A 25,451-nucleotide genomic window follows, 5' to 3' on the forward strand; every position below is an offset into this window, starting at 1 on the left:
CAATCCACCGGGTTTCTGATGTTCTATCTTTACTTGTTGACAATTGGGACACTGGGCTACAAATTCTGCAATAGAATTCTTCATATTATCCCACCAATATTGCTCCTTGACATCATGATACATCTTTGTCGAGCCGGGATGGATGGAATATCGGGATTGATGAATCTCATTCATAATCTTCTCTCGCAACCCTGCCACATTAGGCACACACAATCGGCTCTGGTATCTCAGTGCCCCATATTTCCGATCCCAAAAGCCATACTTTTACACTATTGAATGCTTTCTATTAATCGTACTAAGATAGGATCTTCATATTGTCGTGCTTTTACCTCGGCTACCAAAGATGATTCTGATGTATTCTATACAGTAACACCTCCGTCATCAGAGTCTAACAATCTGATTCTCATATTGGCTAGCTGATGAAGCTCTTTAATCAACCCCCATCTACCTGCCTCAATATGTACTAAGCTCCCCATTGATTTATGGCTGAGAGCGTCTGCCACAACATTGGCTTTACCGGGATGATACAATATCTCGATGTCGTAGTCTTTCAATAATTCAAGCCACCTACGCTGCCTCAAATTCAACTCTTTCTGCTTGAAGATGTATTGTAAACTCTTGTGATCTGTGTAGATGTCAACATGGACGCCGTATAAGTAGTGCCGCCATATCTTCAAAGCATATATTACTGCAGCCAATTCCAAATCATGGGTTGGATAATTCTTTTCATGCTTCTTCAATTGTCTTGATGCATAAGCAATCACATTCCCACGCTGCATCAATACGCACCCCAAACCTATACCTGAGGCATCACAATATACCACATAATCTTCTGTTCCTTCAAGAAGAGTGAGCACTGGTGCAAATGTCAATCGATTCTTCAGCTCCTGAAAACTACGTTCACAAGTGTCAGACCACTGGAATTTGGTAGCTTTTTGTGTTAACTTAGTCAATGGTGATGATATAGAGGAAAATCCTTCTACAAACCGCCTATAATATCCTGCTAGTCCTAGGAAGCTGCGGACTTCTGATGGTGTTGTAGGTCTCGGCCAATTCTTTACTGCATCGATCTTCTGAGTGTTGACACTAATACCCTCATCAGATATCACATGGCCAAGGAATGCTACTGAGTTCAGCCAGAATTCACATTTGGAGAGCTTAGCATATAACTTACGATCCTGAAGCGTCTGTAATACTATCCGCAAGTGGCCCGCATGTTCCGCCTCCGAACGAGAATACACTAGAATGTCATCAATGAATACAATCACGAACACATCAAGATAGGGCCTGAATATAGTATTCATGAGATCCATAAAAGCTGCTGGGGCATTTGTTAGCCCGAACGACATCACCAAGAACTCAAAGTGCCCATATCTTGTCTGGAAGGCCGTCTTTGGAATATCCTTCTCCCTAACCCTCACCTGATGATACCCTGAACGTAAATCAATCTTAGAGAAATACTTGGCACCCTGGAGTTGGTCAAACAGGTCATCAATTCTTGGAAGTGGATACTTGTTCTTTATAGTAGACTTATTCAACTGTCGATAGTCGATACACATCCGTAACGACCCGTCTTTCTTCCGCACGAATAGGACGGTTGCACCCCAAGGTGAAGTGCTAGGCCTAATAAAGCCCTTATCTAGCAAGTCCTTCAACTGCACCTTCAACTCTCGCAACTCTGTCGGGGCCATTCTATATGGAGGAATAGAGATCGGTTGAGTGTCAGGCAACACATCAATGCTAAACTCAATCTCCCTTTCAGGAGGAAGGCCTGGGAGTTCATCTGGGAAAACATCTGGGAATTCATTGACCACAGGGATTGATTGTAAAGTAGGCGGTTTCGCCTCCGCATCCCTAACGCGAACGAGATGATAAATGTAACCTTTTGAGATCATTTTCCTTGCCTTAAGATAGGAAATAAACCTACCTTTCAGTGTAGCAATGTTCCCTTTCCATTCAATGACGGGTTCACCCGGAAATTGGAACCTAACCATCTTCGTACGACAGTCAACATTTGCATAGCATGAGGCCAACCAGTCCATTCCCATTATCACATCAAAATCAACCATTTCTAACTCAAATAAATTTTCCGAGGTTTGACGACTACAAATCATCACAGTGCAACCTCTATATACCCTTCTAGCAATCACAGAATCTCCTATCGGAGTAGATACCACGAGGGGTTTACTTATCAATTCAGGTTCAATGCCAAACTTATTAGCCACAAAGGGTGTAACATATGATAATGTAGATCCCGGATCAATCAACGCATATACATCATAAGAAAACACAGATATAATACCTGTAACAACATCTGGAGACGACTCGAGATCCTGTCGACCTACTAGAGCATAGGTTCGATTTTGAGCACCACTCGAACTCAGCACTGCACCTCTACCCCTACCACGACCTGTCGACTGCTGAAAACCCCGTGCTGGAGGTCGAACTGATGAGGAAGAACCAGACACAGATCCAGTCGGCTGAGCCATACCATCACCTCCTCTATTAGGACAATCCCGCATCATATGGCCAGGCTGCCCGCACGAATAGCATGCATCAGAACCTCGACGACACAGTCCAACGTGGGCCTTGCCGCACTTATCACAATGTGGTGTTGGGGGTCTCATCTGACTAGTATCCCTGTGAAGTTGCGAGCCAGATGCCTGCGAACTCTGACCTGGACCAGAATAGGATCGATCATATCGAGGCCTCTGAAACTGTGGAGGAGCACTAGCTACAGGTGGCGCCGAACTCCTCGAAAACTGTGGCCTGATGCGGCCTTTGAAGTCATCAGAATACCCTGCAAATCTCGCCCTCTTATGCTGGCCTCTATCCTGCTCCCTAACTGCCCTCTGCTGGCGCTTACGATCCTCTAGGGTCTGGGCATAAGCTTGAATACGGGAAATATCCATGCCCTCCACCAAGGAGGCTGTCGTACACTCATTTATTAGATGTGGTCCCAACCCATTCACGAACATATGCACCCTCTTACTCATCTCGGCCACCATATGGGGAGCATACCTTGCCAAAGAATCAAACTGCATACTGTACTCTCGCACACTCATATTACCTTGTCTAAGGTTCAAGAACTTATCAGCTCTAGCTAGTCGTATCTCAACTGGCAAGTAGTGACGAAGAAAGGCCTCAGAAAATTCCTTCCACACAGCTGTAGGAGGGTTCGGACCCCTGGATCTCTCCCAACTATCATACCAGAGAACCGCTAAATCCCGTAACCGATAAGAAGCCAACTCTACTGCCTCTGTATCACTAACATGCATAACCCGAAGTGTACAATGAACTTGGTCAATAAAAGTCTGTGGGTCCTCCTTGGGGTCTGATCCGGTAAACACTGGAGGGTCTAAATTAATAAAATCACGAACTCTTGTACTAACTGGTTTCTCAGCAGCACCTGTATTCTGCCTCTGAGCCTGAGCAGCTACCAAGCTAGTCAATAACTGCAAAGCACTCCGCATATCCTGGTCTGGAGTGCCAGACGGAGGAACTGGAGGCGCTGGGTGTCTTCTAATATCCTCTGGAGGAGATGGAGTAGATGAGGTATGAGAGGGCATCTCACTTTGAGCCTCACTTTGTCCTGCTCTGACTTGGGGCACCTGACTGGTACCCTCTCCCGCTGTTGTATCAAGCCGTCTACTAATCGTTTGCTTCCTAGTCGAAGGCATCACTGAAAAAAACAAGGTGAATATTAGAGACGAACATTTACGACTCAACTCTACGCACGATCTAGATTCAGGAAGAAGGTAACAACCCTAGATGTCATGTAGCCTCCTGATTATAAATGTGGCGCGCTACACATCCATAATCAAGACTCTACTAGACACGGCTCATAGACAACCCCTAGGACAGACTTGCTCTGATACCAAGTTTGTCACGACCCAAACTGAAGGGCCATGACTAGCACCCGACCACACTTGCCGAGCACCAACGTACATTTCATCTAACCTTCATTATTATCTTTTAGGGCTGACGAGATCAATATAAATGGTAGACCTAGATCATGGACAACCAGCAATAAAATATGACGGCATGAACATACATAGCAGGGGATGACCAGACAATCAAGAAACTACATATAAGGTATGAGCTACCACGCTACTATGAAAGACTATACAACAAAAACTAGCCGACAAGGCATACCAAACTATACATGAGCCGACACCTGTCTATGAGCCTCTAAACGAACATAAGTGTTGCAACATAGCCGGAACAGGGCCCGACATACCCATAATGTCTATAACAAAAATTGCATACCAAGACCAAGGCAAGTCCGGAGAAGGGATCTCGCCAATCACCGCTGAACTGGACAGTCTACTGTGGTGGGGGAGCTGCACCTGCCTGTCTATCAGGACCTGCAGCACGACATGCAGCGTCCACAAATAAAAGAACGTCAGTACGAATAAAGTACTGAGTATGTAAGGCAAGGAACCATAAATACGATCAGTAATGTAAGCAAGGATAGAGAATATACAACCTGTAACATCTTAGTACCTCTGAGGGCTACTTACATGAAATGCATGATACATATGTATAAATACATAAACCTTTAAAGCATTCGCCTCTGTGGGCATCATCATCATCATATCGTACCCGGCCATAATAGGCTCGGTAGAATCGTACTCGGCCACGTGGAGCTCGGTAAAACCCAACTGATCAGTGGTTGCACAATAGGTGCCGTACCCGGCCAACTATAGCGTGGCTCGGTAGAGTAAAATAGATACATATATATAATGCATGCTCGACTCATGGAATCACATTATAAACCTTTCGGAGTGACGTAAGGTCGGTATCCTCTATACACGTTATTAGGACTAACTCTTCACTATGAACCTTATAAGATTTAGGAAGTACGAACAACATTGATAACATAAGAATAAGAGAAGTAACATTAACATCAATCGTTCCATAAGAGGAAAAACAATGTAAGTACTGCTAGCTTCTAAGAGTAGAGTATCTTTGGAAGCTCGTTCATTACATTATGTACAATCGGAGTCGTGCAAAAGAAGGAAAGGGATAGTCTCACATACCTTGTATATACTGCCCCAATCTCAAGCTATGCAATTGTCAAAACTCCTTAGTCTACAATAAGAGAAACGATACTATCGTTATCATTTAAGCGTCATAACTATTATGTATCGACCACAACCTATTTTACGATGAAACGGACAGAACCTCCCCTATATATATGACCTCACACCATTCAAAACAGTCACCAAACAGCCCAAACAACATCAATAATAAATGTATTGAGCATCCCAAAATAGTCCACACACAGCCTAATCACTCCATACATACGACGGCCACCGTAGTCGTGTCAAACAACCTAGAAATGTTACGAATAACTATCAGCCCATAACCCTACATATATATGGTGTTTCTCCACACCCTTCCTCCTCCAAAACTCCACAAGATAGTAGTAAAATACGCAGCCCAACAACAACGCAAAACAGTCCACAAAACAATAACATTACTACCAAGCCTTTCGATATATATCTCACAAGTTCTAGCTTCAATGGCTTAGCCGCAACTTGGATAATCTTAAATACATATAGAGTAAGAGGTTCCTTACCTTTATAACAACCTCCCACACGAGCTGAAACGACACAAAAATGAGCAACAACAAGAAGAACAAGAGACTTACTAGCGCCATGGAATTCCCGACACTTGATTTGTGTTGTTTGCCCTTTTTTTGGGTCTTGAATCTTGAGAGAACCTTGAGAGGATGTTACTAGGGTTCTAAGGTCTGAAAATAGTGAAAAGAAATGACTTAAAACGGGTTGGAGGCATCCTATATAGGTCCAAATATCTTAAACCGACTTAGTGGGCCCCATAGAGAGGTGCTTGGCGCAGTCTCGCGAAAACGCGAATATCTCTCTACTCCGAGATCGTATCGATGAACGGTTTAATGCGTTGGAAACTAGACTCATAGATATTTAATTTTGTTGGTAGATCACCTCGTAATTCCTTGTAAATTATGAGAAAAGATTAGAAACATTTGACCCAATGTTTAAGTAAAATTATGAACCTAAGTTGCGACAACTTTTGTCGACTTTTGTTTCATAACTCGTTTGACTTCATGACTTATGATACGGATATTATATGATTAAAATACCTTAATAAATGCCCTCTTGAGTGTATTAAGCACCACTAGATTACCTGAAAATACGAGTTACAACATCCTTGATTCGTTTAACTTCTAATACTGGTTAATCACCCTTATACACTCTTGTATCACTTAAGACCAATAGGATTGACTTCTTATCATCTCAAAGATAATTCCTTCTTGGATTTATGTTAACTAATATATGGCATGAACTAACACATGTGGATATGGGTTGTAACATTAATCGTGAACAAGTAGCTAAATTTAGCTAAGACATGAATTTAAATTAAATTTCGTGAATTAGGCATTAAGGCATGATTTGAGTTCAAACAAGATTAGAAGAACGTTTAAGTTTAATAAACTTTCTAATAAGCTTTAGTAATTATGGTTAAATCTAGTTTCAAATAGTTGTGAATAATTAATCTCAATAGTTTTTTTTATAACAATGCGAGTTTTAATCTAACTATATTTAATTCTTTTGAATATTAGTTGTCAAATTTTTATTTTATTTATAATTTCGAAATTTTTAAGTGAAATTCCTTTTCATCAATATTTGTATTAATCTAGCAATTAGTATGTCATACTTTCTTAAAAAAAAAAACTCGTAATTAATTAGGATTTCTTTCTTTATTTTAGAGACTAATTTTAATAGAAAAATGTAGTCGTTTTAAGATTTGTCCATTTAAAATAAATGAGATGAGTCTCGCCTAGTAAAATGTATAGATTGCGGAGCCCTCACAAATGTATGCATTAATTATTTAGAACATCGGAGTTGGCCGTCTAGTGAAATTTTACGACCTTTCCCAAAACAACAATACGCTAGTCGCTCTAGGCGCGTCTTTAACAAATTATTTTCTTAAATATGGGTGTGCATTTATGTAACCCAAATCCAAATCTCAACGGAGTCGAAATGTTTCGATAACCACGGGTGCATTGATTGCGACGTGGTTTGAAATACGTTTTCACAATGTTGCAATTTTTCGTAAAATAATAACAATAAATAAAAATAATAAAAGCGGCTAAAGGATAAAATTTGCACATAAGTTTATAATATGTATTATATCAGATAATCAAGCCGAATATAACAGTTGAGCGACCGTGCTAGAACCACGGAACTCGGGAATGCCTAACACCTTCTCCCGGGTTAACAGAATTCCTTATCCGGATTTCTGGTTCGCGGACTGTAATACAGAGTCATTCTTTTCCTCGATACGGGATTAAATTGGTGACTTGGGACACCTTAAATCTCCCAAGTGGCGACTCTGAATAAATAAATAAATCCCGTTTCGATTGTCCTTTAATTGAAAAAACTTCTTCACCCCTTACGGGAACGGAAAAAGGAGGTGTGACAAATATTAAACAACTGGAGATAAAATCACCAAGTTATTTTCAAGTGAACTGCTAAACTGGATAGAAATTAACAAAACAAAAGGTCTGCTACAATAAAAACACAAAAGAAATGATCAGAAAGTTGTGTACTATACTTCTCCTACAAACTAGCATCAACTAAATTACATAGACATGACACTACTTCTTCTTTCTCTGGACTCTTGTTTTCTCATTCAATGCAGGTGCACCCTTCCTTCTTGCTAGTCTGCCTGTAACCTCACTTTCACTGATCGACCCATCTTTCTGCTTCTTTGTAGCATAGTCCCATAGGAGCGCTCCATAGCGTCTACAATGTTGGTCAATATCAGAAAGGTCTTTTGTGGGAATTGACAAATCTCTAAGGCTAATATACTCCGCAAATGCAACAATAATTACACCACAATCGCTGCAGAAACACAATTTTTTTTAAATATTTACCAAATAATTAGAAATAAAAAAAGAATTAAATGCATAGAAAGAGAGAATAGATCTTTTACAATGACCCTTCTTTTTGTTGTGGAATCTCTACAACCATCCACTGAATGTTAAGAAGGTCGGTAACAGGTTTCTCGATGTATGCCTTTGTATTCATGAAGTTAATGTCCTTACGCTTCCCATAGAAACCAGTGCATGACAAATACAAAGGGATAATAACAGAAAACTTTTCGACACAGGATTCAACAACATGATGGTTGTGTGAAGAGACCATGGAATCATACGCATAAAGTTGTCTGTCTGCAATGTCGAAAACAACCAACACCCAATGGAATTTTTCTTTAATATTGACGGGCATGATGACATAGTCAACTTCATCCCATGCAACATTGGCAAGTAGTCTATACCCCAAAATATATTTTGCAACAACATCTTGGGTTTAACAACCGAACACTTCTCTTGTGGAGGTAAATTTATGAACTTTTCATAAATTTGTTCTATTCTGGTCTTGAACACACAATCTGTTGTGGTAAACCTGGTCTTGTTATTGGAGTCATACTTGCCTTTTTTCCTCAAGTAATACATTATTACATTAATGTGCTGCACCCAAAAATAGTTGGGATATAAACAGCAACTCAACTTCAAATAATCTACATGAAACCTACATTATAACTACAATTAACTACAAAAACAGAAATAAAAAATATCTACAATGATGTCTAAAAACAGCTCTACAATTTAAACAAATTTACCTACAATTTACCTACAGTAAATGTACAATGTACCTGCAGTTTAAGTACCTAATCTAAAAATAACTACAATTTACCTACAGTTATTGGGCAAACACGTAACACAACATCTACAATCATGTCTATATTATATCTACATTTTAGATTACAATTAATCTTGTAATGTTCTACATAAACTACAAAATAACTACAATTACACTACAAACAGTAAATACATCAATAAAACTATTCTGTCCACAAAATACATATAGAATTTATACTATAAATAATTTTCAAATATGATACATAACATGAAACCTAAATATTAATTACACTACATACAAGAAATACAACATTTACAATTATGTCTACATCATATCTACACTTTATACTACAAGTCATCTTCATATATTATCTACAAAACAGAAGACAAAATATCTACAAATCATATCTTGGGAATAGACTCCTTGATACTTACCGAGTCATTGAGGACTTGTCCGGGGTGAGCCAGCGAAAAGAACCATTCCTTCTTATCAACCTTTTCCACTCCAAGGTCTAACCAAGGCTTAATTGGTTATCCTTTATGGAAAACGGAGCCTTCCTCCTGTAACAACAAATAAATAACAAAAAAAAAATTGTAGATTGAATTAGATATGTAAAAGATAAATGCTGAAATGAAAGTGTCAAGTTATGCATTTTTACCTCTTTGAACCTTTGTCGCTAGACTGGTATAACCACTTGTTGAAGTTTTCTAAAACATCCGGATCTACATTTTCACCAATAACAGTAGTAAAAAGGGTGCTTGAGGTAGAAAATTTTAGGTCCAACCGAGCTGCTGCCCCCAGAACTATATAGAGGGATAAATGGTAATCGTGCATTCTTTCCCGGATGCCTTGCTCTCCCCGGATGCATAGGTGTTGCATCATCTTGTATGGGCTCACCAAACATAACCAACTAGGATAAGTTGTCGGGCAACTCAAAATTATCTAGTGTGACCCCGTTCTTCTCAACTCCTGATCCTTCTGAATCACCTAGATCCACATATTGTGCATCTGCACCTTCATTGTCATGTTCCTCAATGACATGTTCTGACCGAGCTGCTACTGTCACTCCGTGAATTGAGGACTATGCATTGATATCTTCCGTAACTATAACACAATTCATATCAATTTTAACAAGAATATTAAAATTTATAAATAACAAGAAAATATCTCTGAGTGACAGTATGATACCTGCTTTGTCTTCATCAGCTGCAACTTGAAAATGTGTATATAAATCACCATGTGCTGGAAGATTTTCTTGACCAACTGCACCTTCAACATGTTCTATTTTATAATTAAAAATGGTAAATAATACTGGATAATGGTGGCTTGAAAGGTGTAGCATATGTGTAGCAAAATTGTAGATATTTTGCGGATAAGTGTAGATATGTTAACTATATAGTGACACAAATTGTAGATATTTTGTAGGTATTTTGTAGATACCTGTTTTGCTGGTGCTTTCCTGCACTTGTTCCCCAATATTGAACTGAAAATGCTTATTGTTCAAGTCTTTTTGTTGGTCATTATTTTTTGTTGAACTGCCAGCAAATTGAATGTTTTATGTTAGTTTGTATATATTTTTTCATTGTCTAAATTGTTTTGCTATAAAAATAAAAGTCAGATCTTACCGTTGCATCATCTTGCACATTTCTAATGTTAATCATTTGCAAAATAGACTGCACAGAATCATTTATAAACACTCGAAGGCTATCGAGTTCTACAAAGACAGCTTTCCTAAAATCTTCAAGCTTTCTATCAACCTACAAGTTACAATATAGTAAGTTGTTAACTTCATAATATGTCCTAACATACAATGCAAAAACATATTCAATTATATAAAGATATATATCAGAATTTACAAATTTGTAGATATTTGATAGACAGTTTATGAAATATAGATATATTGTAGATAAAATGTAGATATATTGTAGTTTAAATGTATTACCTGCTCAATTCCTTTTTCTAATTTACTGATCTTCTCAGCAATAGACTCTTTGTCCTCTTCACCATCTATTTGTTTGGGTTCCAACGTAGGAGGATCAGTATTGGGAACCTCAGATGTTTGTTCACCTTCTTGAACTTTGTACTCAATTTTGTCGGGCAAAATCAGCACTGCAATCTCTTCTCCAGATTTAACTATGTTGGTAAACTGAATGAGGAAAAATAAATTAGTTTGGTCAAGGAAGAAAATGTAGAATACTTGTAGATATGTTGAAGGTAAATGTATAATCGTAATAAAAGAAACTATACCTTTATCCACTCAGGCTTTATCATCTTCTCTTCAAAGGCAGCTAACCAAATATGCCCCTTAGTAGCTGACCATCTTAGTATGCGAGGTGTTGAGTTAGAACACATTGTAGCTAGATCAGTGCTGACAGTAGAGCAACACTCATAAAGCCATGCTTGCAATGCTAGTGAGCATCCCCGTATGAGATAAGAATGTACATACGGATTTAGTCTGTGCCTAACAGATTCCATCATCTGGGTGAAAGATTTAATACCCCATGGGTATGACTCATACTGCCCAGATTCTACCAAATAGAACCTAAAGTGATCTACAAAAGAAACATGATCTTTGTCTAAAGGACAAATAAAAAATTCTAAAAGATAAAGGATGCACAACTTCACCGCATCCTCATCGTTTACCCAAGATCTAGTGGTTACTATCTGTTTCAAATAAGACTTCTCCACTCTTAATTTGTTAGGAAAATAACTGCATTATTTTGCTAACATAAGTGGGAGTATAACCAAAATCAGTAACCTGGGTAACACATCTTAGACCAGTAATTAATGCAAACTCACGCAATCCAAAATTTAACGTTTCACCCTTTAACTGTATAGAAAAATATGATTCATTGGATTTGGTCAATTCATACTTCATCAGAAGATGAATGGTTTGGTTTTGCATGCATATGGTGGGAAGAGACAATAAGTATCCAAAACACGTCTTTTTGAAAAGATTTAAACCATTTGAGGATAGAAGCTCTTTAATCTGGCTAGGAATGCTAGGATCACACAAAGTGTGGAATCTAAGCACCCCATAACCAACATTATGTGGGGCAAAAAACTGTCCATTCTGCACAAATAATAAATTAATTCACATTAATAAAATGCATAACAAGGATAAATTCATCTATATTTTATCTACAACATAACTACAAATGATTACATAATATCTAAAATTTAAAGTATTTTCTACAAAAAGGCAACAACAAAAGATAACTACAATTCTGCTTCAAATATTACAAGTTACCTAACAGTATAACTACAAAAAAAAATTACAAAATATCTAAAACTATAAAAGTAGAACATCACAACTACAAATAATCTTCAAAATTAAGACAATTAATCTACACTTGTCTAAAACACGTAGAACACAGATTTAACAACATACCTACAAATGATTACACAATATATACAATTTAAAGCATTTTCTACAAAACGGCAGCGACGAAAGATAACTACAATTCTGCTTCAAATAGAACAAGTTACCCAACAGTATAACTACAAAAAAAACTACAAAATATCTAAAACTATAAAAGCAGAACATCACAACTACAAATAATCTTCAAAATTAAGACAATTAATCTACAATTGTCTAAAACACGTAGAACACAGATTTTACCATCCCAAACCAAACAAAAACAAAATTAGAAACGAAACTAATAAATGTTTACCTTCGCCAATGATTGGTTCCGAACAATTTTAGGGTGTTTTTTTGAATGTTTCTTCATTTTTAGATTTTTCGAACCAGGAGACACCTTTGCTTTCTTTCATGTTCGAAGATTAGGGACCTCTTCTACAAAGTTGTCGTCTACAGAAATCTCTTTTCCTTTTCGTTTGACTTGTTTGACTGGTGTAGAAGTTTCTCCAACATCTACATCGTGTTTTTGTTTGGTTCTCATCTCGGCTCTGATTTGTCGGGGAGAGGAACTATGAGTAGTCTCTGCAATTGCATGTGGAGACTTGCCTTATTTTTTGGATGATTTTGAGGATAAAATATCTACATCAAAGGAGGGTATATCAGCTACTGCTGATTTTTTAGGACTCTTTTTCGAAGCTTTGTTGTTCTTCATTGATGAACTTTAACTGGAGCAAAATGGGGAACCAATTTGTTTGAAGGGTTTCTTCAATTTTTTGTGATTTTGGAGGGAGATTGGGTGGTTTCAGAAGATGAAAAATGGTAAAAAGAACGTGGGTATGGGTAAAAAGAACGTGGGTACGGGCTGGGGGTTAGGAGAGAGAAAGTAAGGGATGGGTGGCGATACTGGAATTAAACGGAAATCCTTTAATTAAGGAGTAAAAAATATCTCATTAATTATACCCTTAATTAATTATGGTATAGAAATGGTAATTTGGTACATTAAGTGTAATTAAGTCAAACCTTAAACATTGAGGGTAAAAAGGTTTCCTATGTGGCATAGGAATGCAAAAATTACTATATTGTACTCCCTAAAAAGTAACATTTGACATATGGTGTATTACAATTTTCAATAAAGTTTTGGAGAAAAAATTTTGAAAAATGTTTCTTATAAAACTGATATTTGTAGAACTGATTTAACTTAGCAAGTAGTCATTAAGCTGTCATTTGGTTGGAAAGATGGTATTCCAGGATTAGTTATTCCACCTTTTCATAGGGATAAAAAAAAACACTACAATTCCAGGATAATTAATCTCAGATGCAATTTTCTCCCAACCATGGAAAAAATTCCTTTTAAATTTAGCCCCAGGATTAATTAATCTTTGTCCCTCATACCAAACGAGCCCTAAGTGTTGAAGTAAAGTCAATTATAATCTATTTGGCCAAACTCCAAAAATCAGTTTAGTAAAGTTTTTTTTTTTTTTTTGTATTTTGGATGTAAAACAATTTATGCTTGACTAATTAATTTTAAAAGCACTTTGCATATGAGTCTCACACTCTCACAAGACAATATCTTTTTTTTTTTAATTTTCAGTCTATTACTCACTCCGTTTCATATTAGATGAGTTACTTTCCTTTTTAGTCTGTTCCAAAACAAATGACACATTTCTAAATTTGGAAATAATTCAACTTTAAATTCTTCATTTTACTCATTTACCCTTAATGATAAGTTTTTATAGCCACACAAATGTCATGACCCACAAACCTTTTACCCCATAAACTTTTAAGACCACAAATATCAAAAATATTTTTTTTTTCTTAAACTTTGTGCCGAGTCAAACAAATTCATCTAATATGAAACGGACAGAGTATTAATTATACTAATTTTGTCAACGCTACAACCTACGACTTAGCACCATCTCCCCCTGCTACGACCTCTACAGGTATTTCACCACCCCCCCCCCCCCCCCCCCAAAAAAAAAAAAAAAAGCCCTCCTCAGAATGCTGCTTTAATTGATCAATTAAAGATCTTGCCGATTGAAGCAACAGCTTTTTGTTGATCTCCAGTGAAGTGTCAGTATCAAGTTTTTCTTATTTGTGGTAATTTACTTAATGATCACTGTTCTGTATATTTTGAAGTAATTTTTCTGTATTTTAAAGCTTGTGGGTATTGTGAATTCTGTTAATTTGATAAATGGGTTTTTTTTTTCCTTTGATTTTTTAAGGTTGTCGGGTAAGATGGGGTTGTGGACTGTGGTTGACCTGTTGAAAAGTTGGTGCCAAAGATTAGATCTTTCTCATTGCTTCACCTTTTTTCCTTAATAATATCTTCTTTTTCTTGTTTATTACTACATTTTTATTAGTTTAAAAGATAAGTTGTGTAGTATAGAAGTGAAATAGCTCAGAGGATTCATATAGCAGAACTGACTGATATTGATAAGACTTGGGAACAAAAAATGTAGACATTAGTTGTTTGGTTCAGAGAATTCATAGAAATTGTTTCTTTTTTTATGCTGGAAATGGGAATGTGGGTTTGGTTCTTGTTAGGCTTCCACATTAGTTGAAGGAATAGGTTGTTGTCTCCTTATATGGTCTTAGACAATTCTCGCTTCATCAGCTAAATTTTGGAGTTGATCCTTCCACACGCCAGTGATGAGATGAGAACTGCCTGCATTTCATGGTTCATGTGCCACCACAATGGCATGGCATTGACCGAAACATTTCTCTGACCAGCTCGTAAGTAGCATTCCGCTGTTGGTCGGGACAGTGGGGTGTCAAAAGGGTCCGGAACTAGGCCCATCCTTGTTTTTGTGTTTCACATTCTTGGGCCCCTATATCCAGTTTTGGGCATGCGAGGGATGTTAGAATGTCTCACATTAGTTGAAGGAATGAGATGTTATATCATTATATGGTCATAGACAATCTTTACCTCATAAGCTAGCACCGGGGACTGATTTAGGCCAAGGTCCATTGTTCTTAACAATTTTTCGCAGGTTGGGTTTAAAAACTAGAGAAAGCGTACGACAGGGTACCTAGGAAGGTCTTATGGAGCTGCTTAGAGGCTAAAGGGGTCCCGGTTGCATACATTAGGGTGATTAAAGACATGTATGATGGAGCTAAGACTCGGGTTAGGACAATAGAAGGCGACTCCGATCATTTTCCAGTTGTTACGGGGTTGCACCAAGGGTCGGCGTTCAGCCCTTTCCTATTTGCCCTGGTGATGGATTCCATAACGCATAATATTCAAGGGGAGGTGCCATGGTGCATGCTATTTGCTGATGACATAGTCCTAATTGACGGGACACGACGCGGCGTCAATGAGAGGCTAGAGGTTTGGAGACAGGCCCTTGAGTCTAAAGGTTTCAGGTTGAGCAGGACGAAGACGGAGTACCTCGAGTGCAAATTTGGGGACGAGCCGACGGACGCGGGAGTAGAAGTGAGGCTTGACTCTCAAGTCATACCTAAGAGGGGTAGTTTCAAGTACCTTGGGTCAGTTATTCAGGGGATCGGGGAGATCGACGAGGATGTCACACACCGTATAGGGGTGGGGTTGCACCAAGGGTCGGCGTTCAGCCCTTTCCTATTTGCCCTGGTGATGGATTCCATAACGCATAATATTCAAGGGGAGGTGCCATGGTGCATGCTATTTGCTGATGACATAGTCCTAATTGACGGGACACGACGCGGCGTCAATGAGAGGCTAGAGGTTTGGAGACAGGCCCTTGAGTCTAAAGGTTTCAGGTTGAGCAGGACGAAGACGGAGTACCTCGAGTGCAAATTTGGGGACGAGCCGACGGACGCGGGAGTAGAAGTGAGGCTTGACTCTCAAGTCATACCTAAGAGGGGTAGTTTCAAGTACCTTGGGTCAGTTATTCAGGGGATCGGGGAGATCGACGAGGATGTCACACACCGTATAGGGGTGGGGTGGATGAAGTGGAAGTTAGCAACGGGAGTTCTGTGTGACAAGAAAGTGCCACCGTTACTAAAAGGTGAGTTTTATAGAGCAGTAGTTAGACCTGCCATGTTGTACGGTACCGAGTGTTGGCCGGTTAAGAACTTACACATACAGAAGATGCAAGTAGCAGAGATGAGGATGTTGAGGTGGATGTGCGGGCATACAAGGATGGATAAGATTAGGAATGAATATTCGAGAGAGGGTGGGCGTGGCCCCCATAGAGGACAAGATGCGGGAAGCACGACTTAGATGGTTCGGGCACATTCAGAGGAGGAGCACTGATGCACCCTGTGAGGAGGTGTGAGCGATTGGCGGTGGTGGGTACGATAAGAGGTAGAGGGAGACCTAAGAAGTATTGGGGAGAGGTGATCAAGCGGGACATGGTGCGACTTAGGATTACTGAGGACATGGCCCTAGACAGGGAATTGTGGAGGTCGAACATTAAGGTTGAAGGTTAGGGGGAAGTTGTGAATATTTCTACAGCGTACTAGAGTGAGCCTAGCCAGTTAGGAGTTAGGCTTAGGATGCTACTGGTCAGCTACTGATGCAGGGCTTTATGCGCTGGGTATTAGTTTACCTTCCATCTCGCTCGTATTTACTATATTCTCTTATATTGCTGTTATTTTGCTATTTTAGGCTCCTTTATGTTATGTTATGTATTTTATGTTATTTTATTATGAGTCTATCGATGGTACTAATATATCGTCACTTGGTGCTTTCTTGAGCTGAGGGTCTCCTGGAAACGGCCTCTCTGCCCCTCGGGGTAGGGGTAAGGTCTGCGTACATACTACCCTCCCCAGACCCCACTTGTAGGATTATACTGGGATGTTGTTGTCGTTGTTGTTGTACGTGATTATGTGTTTAGTTGGGAATGGAATTAGAATGGTTTGAAGTTTTGAGTAGGAAAATTCAAATTTGGAGAAATTTAGGGGACTAATTTGGTGAATATCGAAGTGTTCTCTGACATTGCTAAACATATGGTTAAACGAACTTTAGATTATCAGGTGTGACTTCTTCTGGTAATTAATTTCTTGTGACGGCCAATTCTCTGTGATGTGCTACTATATAGTGATCAAATATGCTTCTGTCCATTAGCTATCTGGGGAAACTTTTTTAAATCTCTAAAGCTTCAAGAGAAAGGCTACTTCTTGTATAATTAGCATCATTCAGAACCCTCTTAACTGTTAGTAATATCTGAACGATGTCTTCTTAGAATTAGCATGGCGCAAGGATGACATGCACCAATCGAGAAATTAGAAGTTATTTCCTTGAAGTGATATTGTTGAGTTGAAATGCAAAATATGGGTTGTACCATTTGTTTCAGTTGCGTTTTCCCTGCCGTCTGTGCTCTTTCTCCCTTTGTTTCCAGTATTCCCCTTTTAGGAATCTCTTTGAGTTGACTTTGTGTGATTGGCCATTAATGTTTGATTTCTATATCGTTAAATTTACTAAATCAGCTAACTCTTTGGATCTGATTCTTTCTTTCTGTCTGTTGTTTTCAAGCCTGCTGCATATCGTGGTTTAGTGGATCACCTCAACAGAAATTCAAGCCGTCTAGTGTATGGATTGCATTTACAAACTAGCAAAGAATGGGCAGCAGTCGATTTCCAAAGCGCTATTTAATAGTATTTTTAACCTTCATCTGCACTTCTGTCTGCTACATAGAGCGGGTGGGCTTCTCTATTGCGTATACTGCTGCTGCTGATGCTGCAGGAGTAAATCAGACTAGCAAAGGTGTAATTCTGTCAACCTTTTACTATGGATACGCATGTTCACAAGTACCTGGTGGTTGGGCAGCTCAAAAAATCGGTGGACGGCGTGTCCTCCTCCTTTCTTTTCTTTTATGGTCTTTGACATGTGCTTTTGTACCACTTGACCCAAACCGAACGATGGTCCTGGTAATAGCCCGCTTGCTTGTCGGTGTGGCTCAAGGTTTCATTTTTCCATCCATCCACACTGTCCTTGCACAGTGGGTACCACCACATGAAAGATCAAGATCTGTTTCCTTTACGACTTCTGGAATGTACTTAGGTGCAGCTACAGGAATGCTTATGCTTCCTAGTCTGGTGAAGTATAAGGGTCCTCAATCTGTGTTTCTTGCTGAAGCGGCTTTAGGTGCAATGTGGTCTCTACTCTGGTTCAGTTATGCAGTTGATCCACCTCGTTCTGAGCATCCAAAAGCAACTGCGTCGGGCTTCGGGGAATCCCTACTGCCCATGAAAGGGAGTTCAAAGATGAAAGTAGAGAATGGAGTACATTCTGCCAAAAATCCAACTATCCCATGGAAACGAATCGTCATGAGCTTACCAGTTTGGGCAATTGTCGTGAATAACTTCACTTTTCATTATGCTCTTTATGTGCTCATGAACTGGCTTCCTACGTACTTTGAATTGGGTCTCGAGATCAGCCTTCAAGAAATGGGTTCTTCCAAGATGATGCCCTACCTTAACATGTTTATATTCTCAAATATTGGTGGAGTGCTTGCAGATCACTTAGTCACGAGGAGAATCTTGTCTATAACTAAAACCAGAAAACTTTTAAACACAGTGGGTTTCATTGTAGCTTCTCTTGCGTTAATGGCTCTTCCTTATTTTAGAACATCTGGCGGCGCTCTGTTTTGTTCCTCCGTGGCTCTTGGTTTCTTGGCATTAGGAAGAGCCGGTTTTGCAGTTAATCACATGGATATAGCTCCAAGGTATGCTGGAATTATTATGGGAGTTTCAAATACAGCTGGTACATTAGCTGGTATCGTTGGAGTTGATCTCACTGGTCGACTACTCGAAGCTGCTAAAGACGCCCAGTTGGATCTTACAAGTCCAGAAAGCTGGACAGCAGTGTTTTCCATTCCTGGGTTGCTCTGCATTTTTAGTTCTTTTGTTTTTCTAGCACTGTCAACAGGGGAGAGAATTTTCGACTGAAGGTTTGTGCATGTATATCATGGTTTATCTTGTCTTATTCTTGGAAGAAGCAGTTCAAGGAGGAAGTATACATAGTCTAGGATTTGCAGTTCAAACTCGAAGGCTGTCGGAAATAGTAAGTAGCTCTATTGAGGTTATTCTTACATTTTAACCTGAGGTACTATCTGCATACATTTGCAGCTTAATCGACTCATTCTTCAATATTTTCGAGCTGTAGTTCTTTGCTGAGCTGTTACTACATATATTGATTATTTGTGGTAGCATCTTGATAAATGTAATGCTCATCCTATTTTTTGTCAGGCAATGAGAATATCAGAAAGTATTTGATGTATCATAGTTGCCAAAATAATGCTTGTTGCTATTGCTCTTCTCCTAGTTCTTACTTTGTTGTTATCATTTTTCTGGCTACTGTTGTTGATATTTGATTGTTTCTATTCATCCTCTCGAGTCGAGGGTCTTTTGGAAACAAACTCTCTACCTCCCAAGGTATGGGTAAGGTCTGTGTACACACTACTCTCCCCAGAGTAAAATGGTCAGCAGGTCATGTACTTTCATTTTGATTCTGTGAACTGTAATATTAGATTTGACACAAAACTTTGGTTCTGTACTTTGCACAAGTGTAATTTTACCTTCTTGAACTACATTTTCTTTTCTTTTCTTTTCTTTTTCCTTTGTCATTTGCGCGTGTAAGTTGCGCCAATTCTAATATTGATATGGTTGTGCCCAAAGGAACAACTCAGTGACAAAGATATCGCGATGTGAACTTTAGTACACGAGTTTAAATCTCAATGACCTTATGGAAAATGCTACCCCGTCCTACTTTATGTCAAGTGAAACTCCAGGATATTGTCGTGAAGTTTCACCTGTGGAATTTGAAACTTCATGTCAGTGGCTAGTTTTCGGTTACCGGCCTGAAAAGTGGCTAGCCCGCACTATTATTACTACATAGGAAAGGATCAAGATTGATTAGACAACACTATTGCTTTTGCTACAAAGTAGAAAGCAATTGATTTGGTGGGGGATAAATTCTATAAGTAGAAAAATCTTTGCATTATGAATTTGACACAAATTTGGAAAGATATTTGTCTCTTTAATTGCTGGCCATTACATTAGTATTTTGACTCAAACAATATACAATAATTTACTAGCAATATTTTGTCCATAACAATTTCAAAATTCAGAATAATATACTAGTGAATCACAAAATTGAAATCCACGAAATATTGTTGGATTTTCTTTTTCGTGTTCAGGTGAAAAATGTTTTTGTATTGTAATTTATTCTTGAAAGATATTTTAGCTTAAAAAGTTAAATTTATCGTTAAAAACAAAACTGTTTTTTTCAACTTTTTTGAAACGTCAAAATATACGTTAACATTAAGATTTTATTCAAAAAATATCAATCCTAAAATCCTCATTCCTACACAGAAATATGTGATGTTCAATCACGTTGTTTGGGGGATTGTAATGTTGATGGGGACTGCACGTAACGTACTTTAATGCTCGTTGCTCTAATGTCTTTCCTCTTGTCCTTTTCTTCTTTTCTTTTTTCTTTTTAATTTTTTGGTGTCCGAAATTAATTACTGACCTAATTAAGGGAACGATATTGTACAGTCGCTCTCAAAATAATAGACGAAAATGTATATTTTGTATATATATAGAGATACATTATGTATATTCTATACAAAAATTATACAATTTTATACATTTTTTCGGCTATCAAATATAAATAGTTTCTGGCGTGGGCTAAGAGTGATAATACCCCCAATTAATACGGGGCATTTGCATCTATACCCGCTTTTTGTATCACATTTTAACTTGTGCACGCTTTGCAAAAAAAATTGCAAGCGTACCCGCTTTTCGCATAACTTCAGCATACGGGGCTGAAGTAGCAAAGACAATCACGCAAAACTTCAGCATTCTAGTAGCAGGCCTGAAGTTCAACTCTAGAGCTGAAGTTTTTGTGTTGTAACTGGGAAACTTCAGCTCTAGAGCTGAAGTTTTTTTACCACCTATTAATATTACATACTAGAGCTGAAGTTTCTAGTTACAACACAAAAATTTCAGCTCTAGAGCTGAAGTTTTTGTCTTTGTAACAGGGAAACTTCAGCTATAGAGTGTTCAATATAGCAACATGCATAGCATTTTGTCCATTGCTATTAAGCATTTCTGAGCAATCTGGGCAGTAAGAAGATGCTCGTTAGCTATTCGCAACACACGGCATAGCATGAATTAGGATCAATATGAGGAAAACCTAACTGTTTTTTCATTGCTCATCATTCTTTTTTTTAAAGAAACAACCATTTAGATAGTACTATTAGTTTTTTAAACGACACATTTAATCACACAGAAAGAGCAAATGCAATTTTATCACCATTCACCAGCCATCATCTAACCAGTCAATTAAGGAATAACAACGAACTTGGAAATTTCAATGATATCAAAATCGTAGGTTTTTATATTGTTCTAAAATTGAATACGAATGAGAGTCCCTAAAGAAGAAGAAGAAGAAGAAGAAGAAGAAGAAGAAGAAGAAGAAGAAGAAGAAGAAGAAGAAGAAGAAGAAGAAGAAGAAAATGAAGGAGGAGAAGAAGGAGGAGAAAGAGAGCTGAAGTTATTTAAAAAGTGGGTATAACTTAAAAGTTTTTTTAAAAAATGGGTATAGGTTAAATAGGGAGACCAAATAGGGCGACCGTGCAATTTTTACAATTAATACTGGGGTATTATCATTTTTAGCTCGCGCCAGAAACTATTTACATCTGGTAGCCAAAAAAGTGTATAAAACTTGTATAATTTTTGTATATAACACACAGAATGTATATATATATATACAAAAATTATACTTATTTTATATATTTTCCGGCTACTATTTTTACAGCGGCTATATAGTATTATTTTCCATTATTACACGTACTTATTATAGGAGATTAGTGGTCTCACAAAGAAAACTTCTTTCCAAGAATTCCAATCCGAGATTTCTAAGGGTAGAGGATCTTTGATTATTATACCGCACTTACTTTTTTCTTTGCTCTTCGACAGCCCTAACAACTCACTTAAAGCTTTGTCCTTTACTTTGCCCTGTGCTGTCTTCCTTCAGTTACCCCTGCTCAATAGCAAATAGGCCGAAAAAGGTTGCAGTCAATTACCTTTCCTCCTATCATCAAACAAAAGGCTACTTATCGGCAAGCTACCCTCGCCTGCCTAATAGGTCGATTCTAAGTGAAGTGTTGCTACTTATAGCCTGTTTGGTCGTGCTTCTAAAATCAGTTTATTTTGAAAAGTGTTTATAGAAAGGTTTAAAGATTGAAAACTAGGATAGAAGGCTAGTAATCGGTCGCGAGTGTATCATTTTCCTACTTGTAGAATCAATAGTATTTTCATATTTTCTTATACTTAAACTTGTATTATTACCGATTGTTTCTTTTGCTACAATTTCTTGTTATCTTATGATTGTTGGTATTATTTCGTGTTATTGTTTCCTTTTCGTGGTCTATACACTATTGTTTCTTTTCAACTAATGCTATGACTATGCTTCTTCTGAGCCTAGGGTTTATAGGCAACAACTTTTATACCTTCACAAGGTAGGGATAAGCTGCGTACATACTACCCTCCCCAGGCTTCACTTATTGTTGTCGTCGCTTTTCTCAAAAGTGTTTTTCAAAAAAATACTTTTAACGACAAACAATTTATGTTTGGCTAGTCAATTTGAAAAACATTTTTGAGTAGCAATTAGTGTTTGATAACTTTTAAAAAGTGCTTCTCAATTTTTTCAAAAGTGTTTTTCAAAAAAAGTATTTTTATGAAGAAGCTATTTTTTCCTGCTTCTAAAAAACTCCTTTTGCTTCTACTAAAAAATATTCTTTTTTTTCCCAAAAAATTTGGCCAAACAAATTAACTTTAATATATAAAAAAAACATGCCAAAAAGATACTTGGCCAAATAGGCTATTTAAGTATTTAACCAATAGTTATCACCAAAAATTTAACAAAGAAAGTCTTAAATTTGCATACAACTGGAGATAATTATGTCTGCCATTTTTCCAACACATTATAATTTGAAACATTTTTTTATAATAAAACATAGTAATAATTTGGAACATTTTATTTAATTTTGAGAATTACGCAGTCATGATGTCTTTAAACTTCCATCTCACTCTTATTTCATGACATGTCTTTTAGAACAAAAATTTCCATCTCACGTGCTCAAACAAAATATTTTCGAAAAATATTTTTCATCATACTAAATACACTTATTTAAGCAAAAAAATATCGAAAAAATTAAAACGCAATAGAAGATATATTAAAAGTCCTCATTTCATACTTCTTTGACCAATCCTTTCTAATTCACGTTTTTTTTTAAAGAATTTTTGTTGTAATTTCTTACATAAGGATTCAAAAAATATCATATCGCCATCTAATTTAATCATATTCCTAACAAAACAAAAGGCACAGCTGTTAATTTGCCCAAAATATGAATTAATTTCAACGTATACCCTACATATATATGATTATCATGACCCATGTTCAGTGCTCGAGTTCTTTCAATTTTAGCCCGCGTCAGAAATTATTTATATTCGGTAGTTGAGAAAATATACAAAATTTGTATAATTTTTGTATATAATATACAGAGTGTATATATATGTATCGGCTATTATTTTGAGAGCGGCTATATAGTGTCACTTTTTCCTCTTATTTCTCTTTATTTAACATCAATCATATAGTCGAGATTTGCGCAAGTTGATCCGAATACCATAATTATCAAAAAGAAAAATATTAAAGTTTGTTCTTTCTAATTTTTTTTTTTTTTTTTTTTTTTTTGAAGATTCCCTTACTCTAGTTCAAGAAAAATAGACTGAAAAAAGACAAAATTTTACGTGGGGTCAAATGAATGAACTGTAAGATTGAATCTTTAGCAGACAAACTGACGTATAACCCATAATTTATGGGTAAAATTGTAGTAGTATTTTATTATTGGCCCTTTGACTTGATTGGCTAATTTCAATCTCAATTCTCATGTTAGTTATTTAAACATTTATTAAGCATTTAGTTCCTATCCTCCAAGATGTTGGGCAAAATAGTCAAAACATTTTTTCCCTTTTTTATATAACTCACTCGATATTCGAAACCTTAGAGCAGTGGTAAAGTCGATATTCAGTCTTCGTGTGACATATATGTCACATGTTCGAGCCGTAGAAGCAGTCATTAATGTCTGCATTAAGATATGTCTATATCACATCCCTTGGGATGCGACCCTTCCCCTAATCCTACGTGAATGCAAAATATTTTGTGCACCAGAATACCCTTTTTCGATATCCGAAACCTATTGGCTTGATTAATTTGAAGTTGCGTTGTGTAAGGCTTGATATAAAAGGGAAACACTCTTTGCTAGGATTTTTTTAATCTCGGAATTCGAACTCGAAATCTTTAATTAAGAATAAAAAAATTTAGAATCCCACCACAATCTTTGATAATTTCTTTTTCCTTGTAAAGCAAAAGGTCAAGCTCTCTACAGGGTGTAAATGTCTTTGTGTATTATAAAGAACAACAACTATATAAAGAGTAGTTGAACAAAAATCTTGAAACAACTGTTAGAGAATGTAAAATGTCCTATTTCTTTAATATTTTTCTCAGAATATGTATATAATTAATATGTATGCAGATTAGTATGTTCAAAAATAAATTTAAATGACCTTCACAACTAATAACATTTACGAATTAATTTTGCTTAGTTGGTGACAACTTTTATTTAATATTGAATGAGTTAGTGATTTTTATATATATTTCACTTTAATTTAGTTAATGGACAGTAGTTATTTGAAGTTGGAATATTGTGATTAATTCCTTTTCGGATTTGAAAAAAATGACATATTCATTAATAATTAGCAGTAATTATATAAATATACTACTATGTTATAAATTCTGGGGCCTAAATATTTTTTAGGTCTAAAACAACCGTTACAGTTGCTTGGTCTTGAAGTCGGGGCCTCAATACGAATACCAGATATTGTTCATGAAATCGAACAAAAAAAAGAAGAAGATAACCCTTTGGTACCAAACACTAACAACTTGTTTGGATGACTATTTACCGTATTGTATTATCACTTTAAATATAATGTTTGTTTTGATTGTTATTTAAATTTTATTGTATGTATTATTAGATTCCTTGTTACATAACGACGAAAAGTGTCTGGTGTTACCAGGGGCGGATCTACCATGTAAAATATGGTTCACGTGAACCCGTAGTTCTCGGGTTAAAGTATAGATATGATGTACATAATTTGGCAAAAATAGATATATATACTTGATGGAACCCATGGTCAAAAGAGACCAAGTGGTGCATTAGTTTTGGTCTCTTATTTCCAATAGCCTAAGGTCAAGGGATCAAATCCCCTACCAACCTTTTTATTTAATTTTTTTTTTTAAAAACGTAACGGTGAACCCATCCTTCGGAAATCCTGGATCCGCCTCTGTGTGACACCTTAGGCAAATCTCACATCGACAAAATATGAGAGAGATGCTGAGTATATAAGTA

The 25,451-nt window shown here is 37.2% G+C and overlaps 1 protein-coding gene across 2 annotated transcripts; it reads left to right on the forward strand.

The window, feature by feature from the left end:
- The first annotated feature begins 14,002 nt into the window (after nucleotides 1-14,002).
- LOC107803874 (putative anion transporter 5) lies at nucleotides 14,003-19,255 on the forward strand. 2 transcript variants are annotated; one of them, XM_075241164.1, is made up of 2 exons: nucleotides 14,003-14,124; nucleotides 17,510-19,255. In XM_075241164.1, the coding sequence occupies exon 2, from the start codon at nucleotides 17,596-17,598 to the stop codon at nucleotides 18,922-18,924; it is 1,329 nt and encodes a 442-aa protein (XP_075097265.1). In that variant the 5' UTR covers nucleotides 14,003-14,124; nucleotides 17,510-17,595; the 3' UTR covers nucleotides 18,925-19,255. The 2 variants fall into 2 exon arrangements, with proteins under 2 accessions (XP_075097265.1, XP_075097264.1); XM_075241163.1 differs by having other exon boundaries at nucleotides 14,025-14,151.
- Nucleotides 19,256-25,451: the final 6,196 nt, after the last annotated feature.

Source organism: Nicotiana tabacum, chromosome 20, assembly GCF_000715075.1.
Source record: "Nicotiana tabacum cultivar K326 chromosome 20, ASM71507v2, whole genome shotgun sequence".
Lineage (NCBI taxonomy): Eukaryota > Viridiplantae > Streptophyta > Magnoliopsida > Solanales > Solanaceae > Nicotiana > Nicotiana tabacum.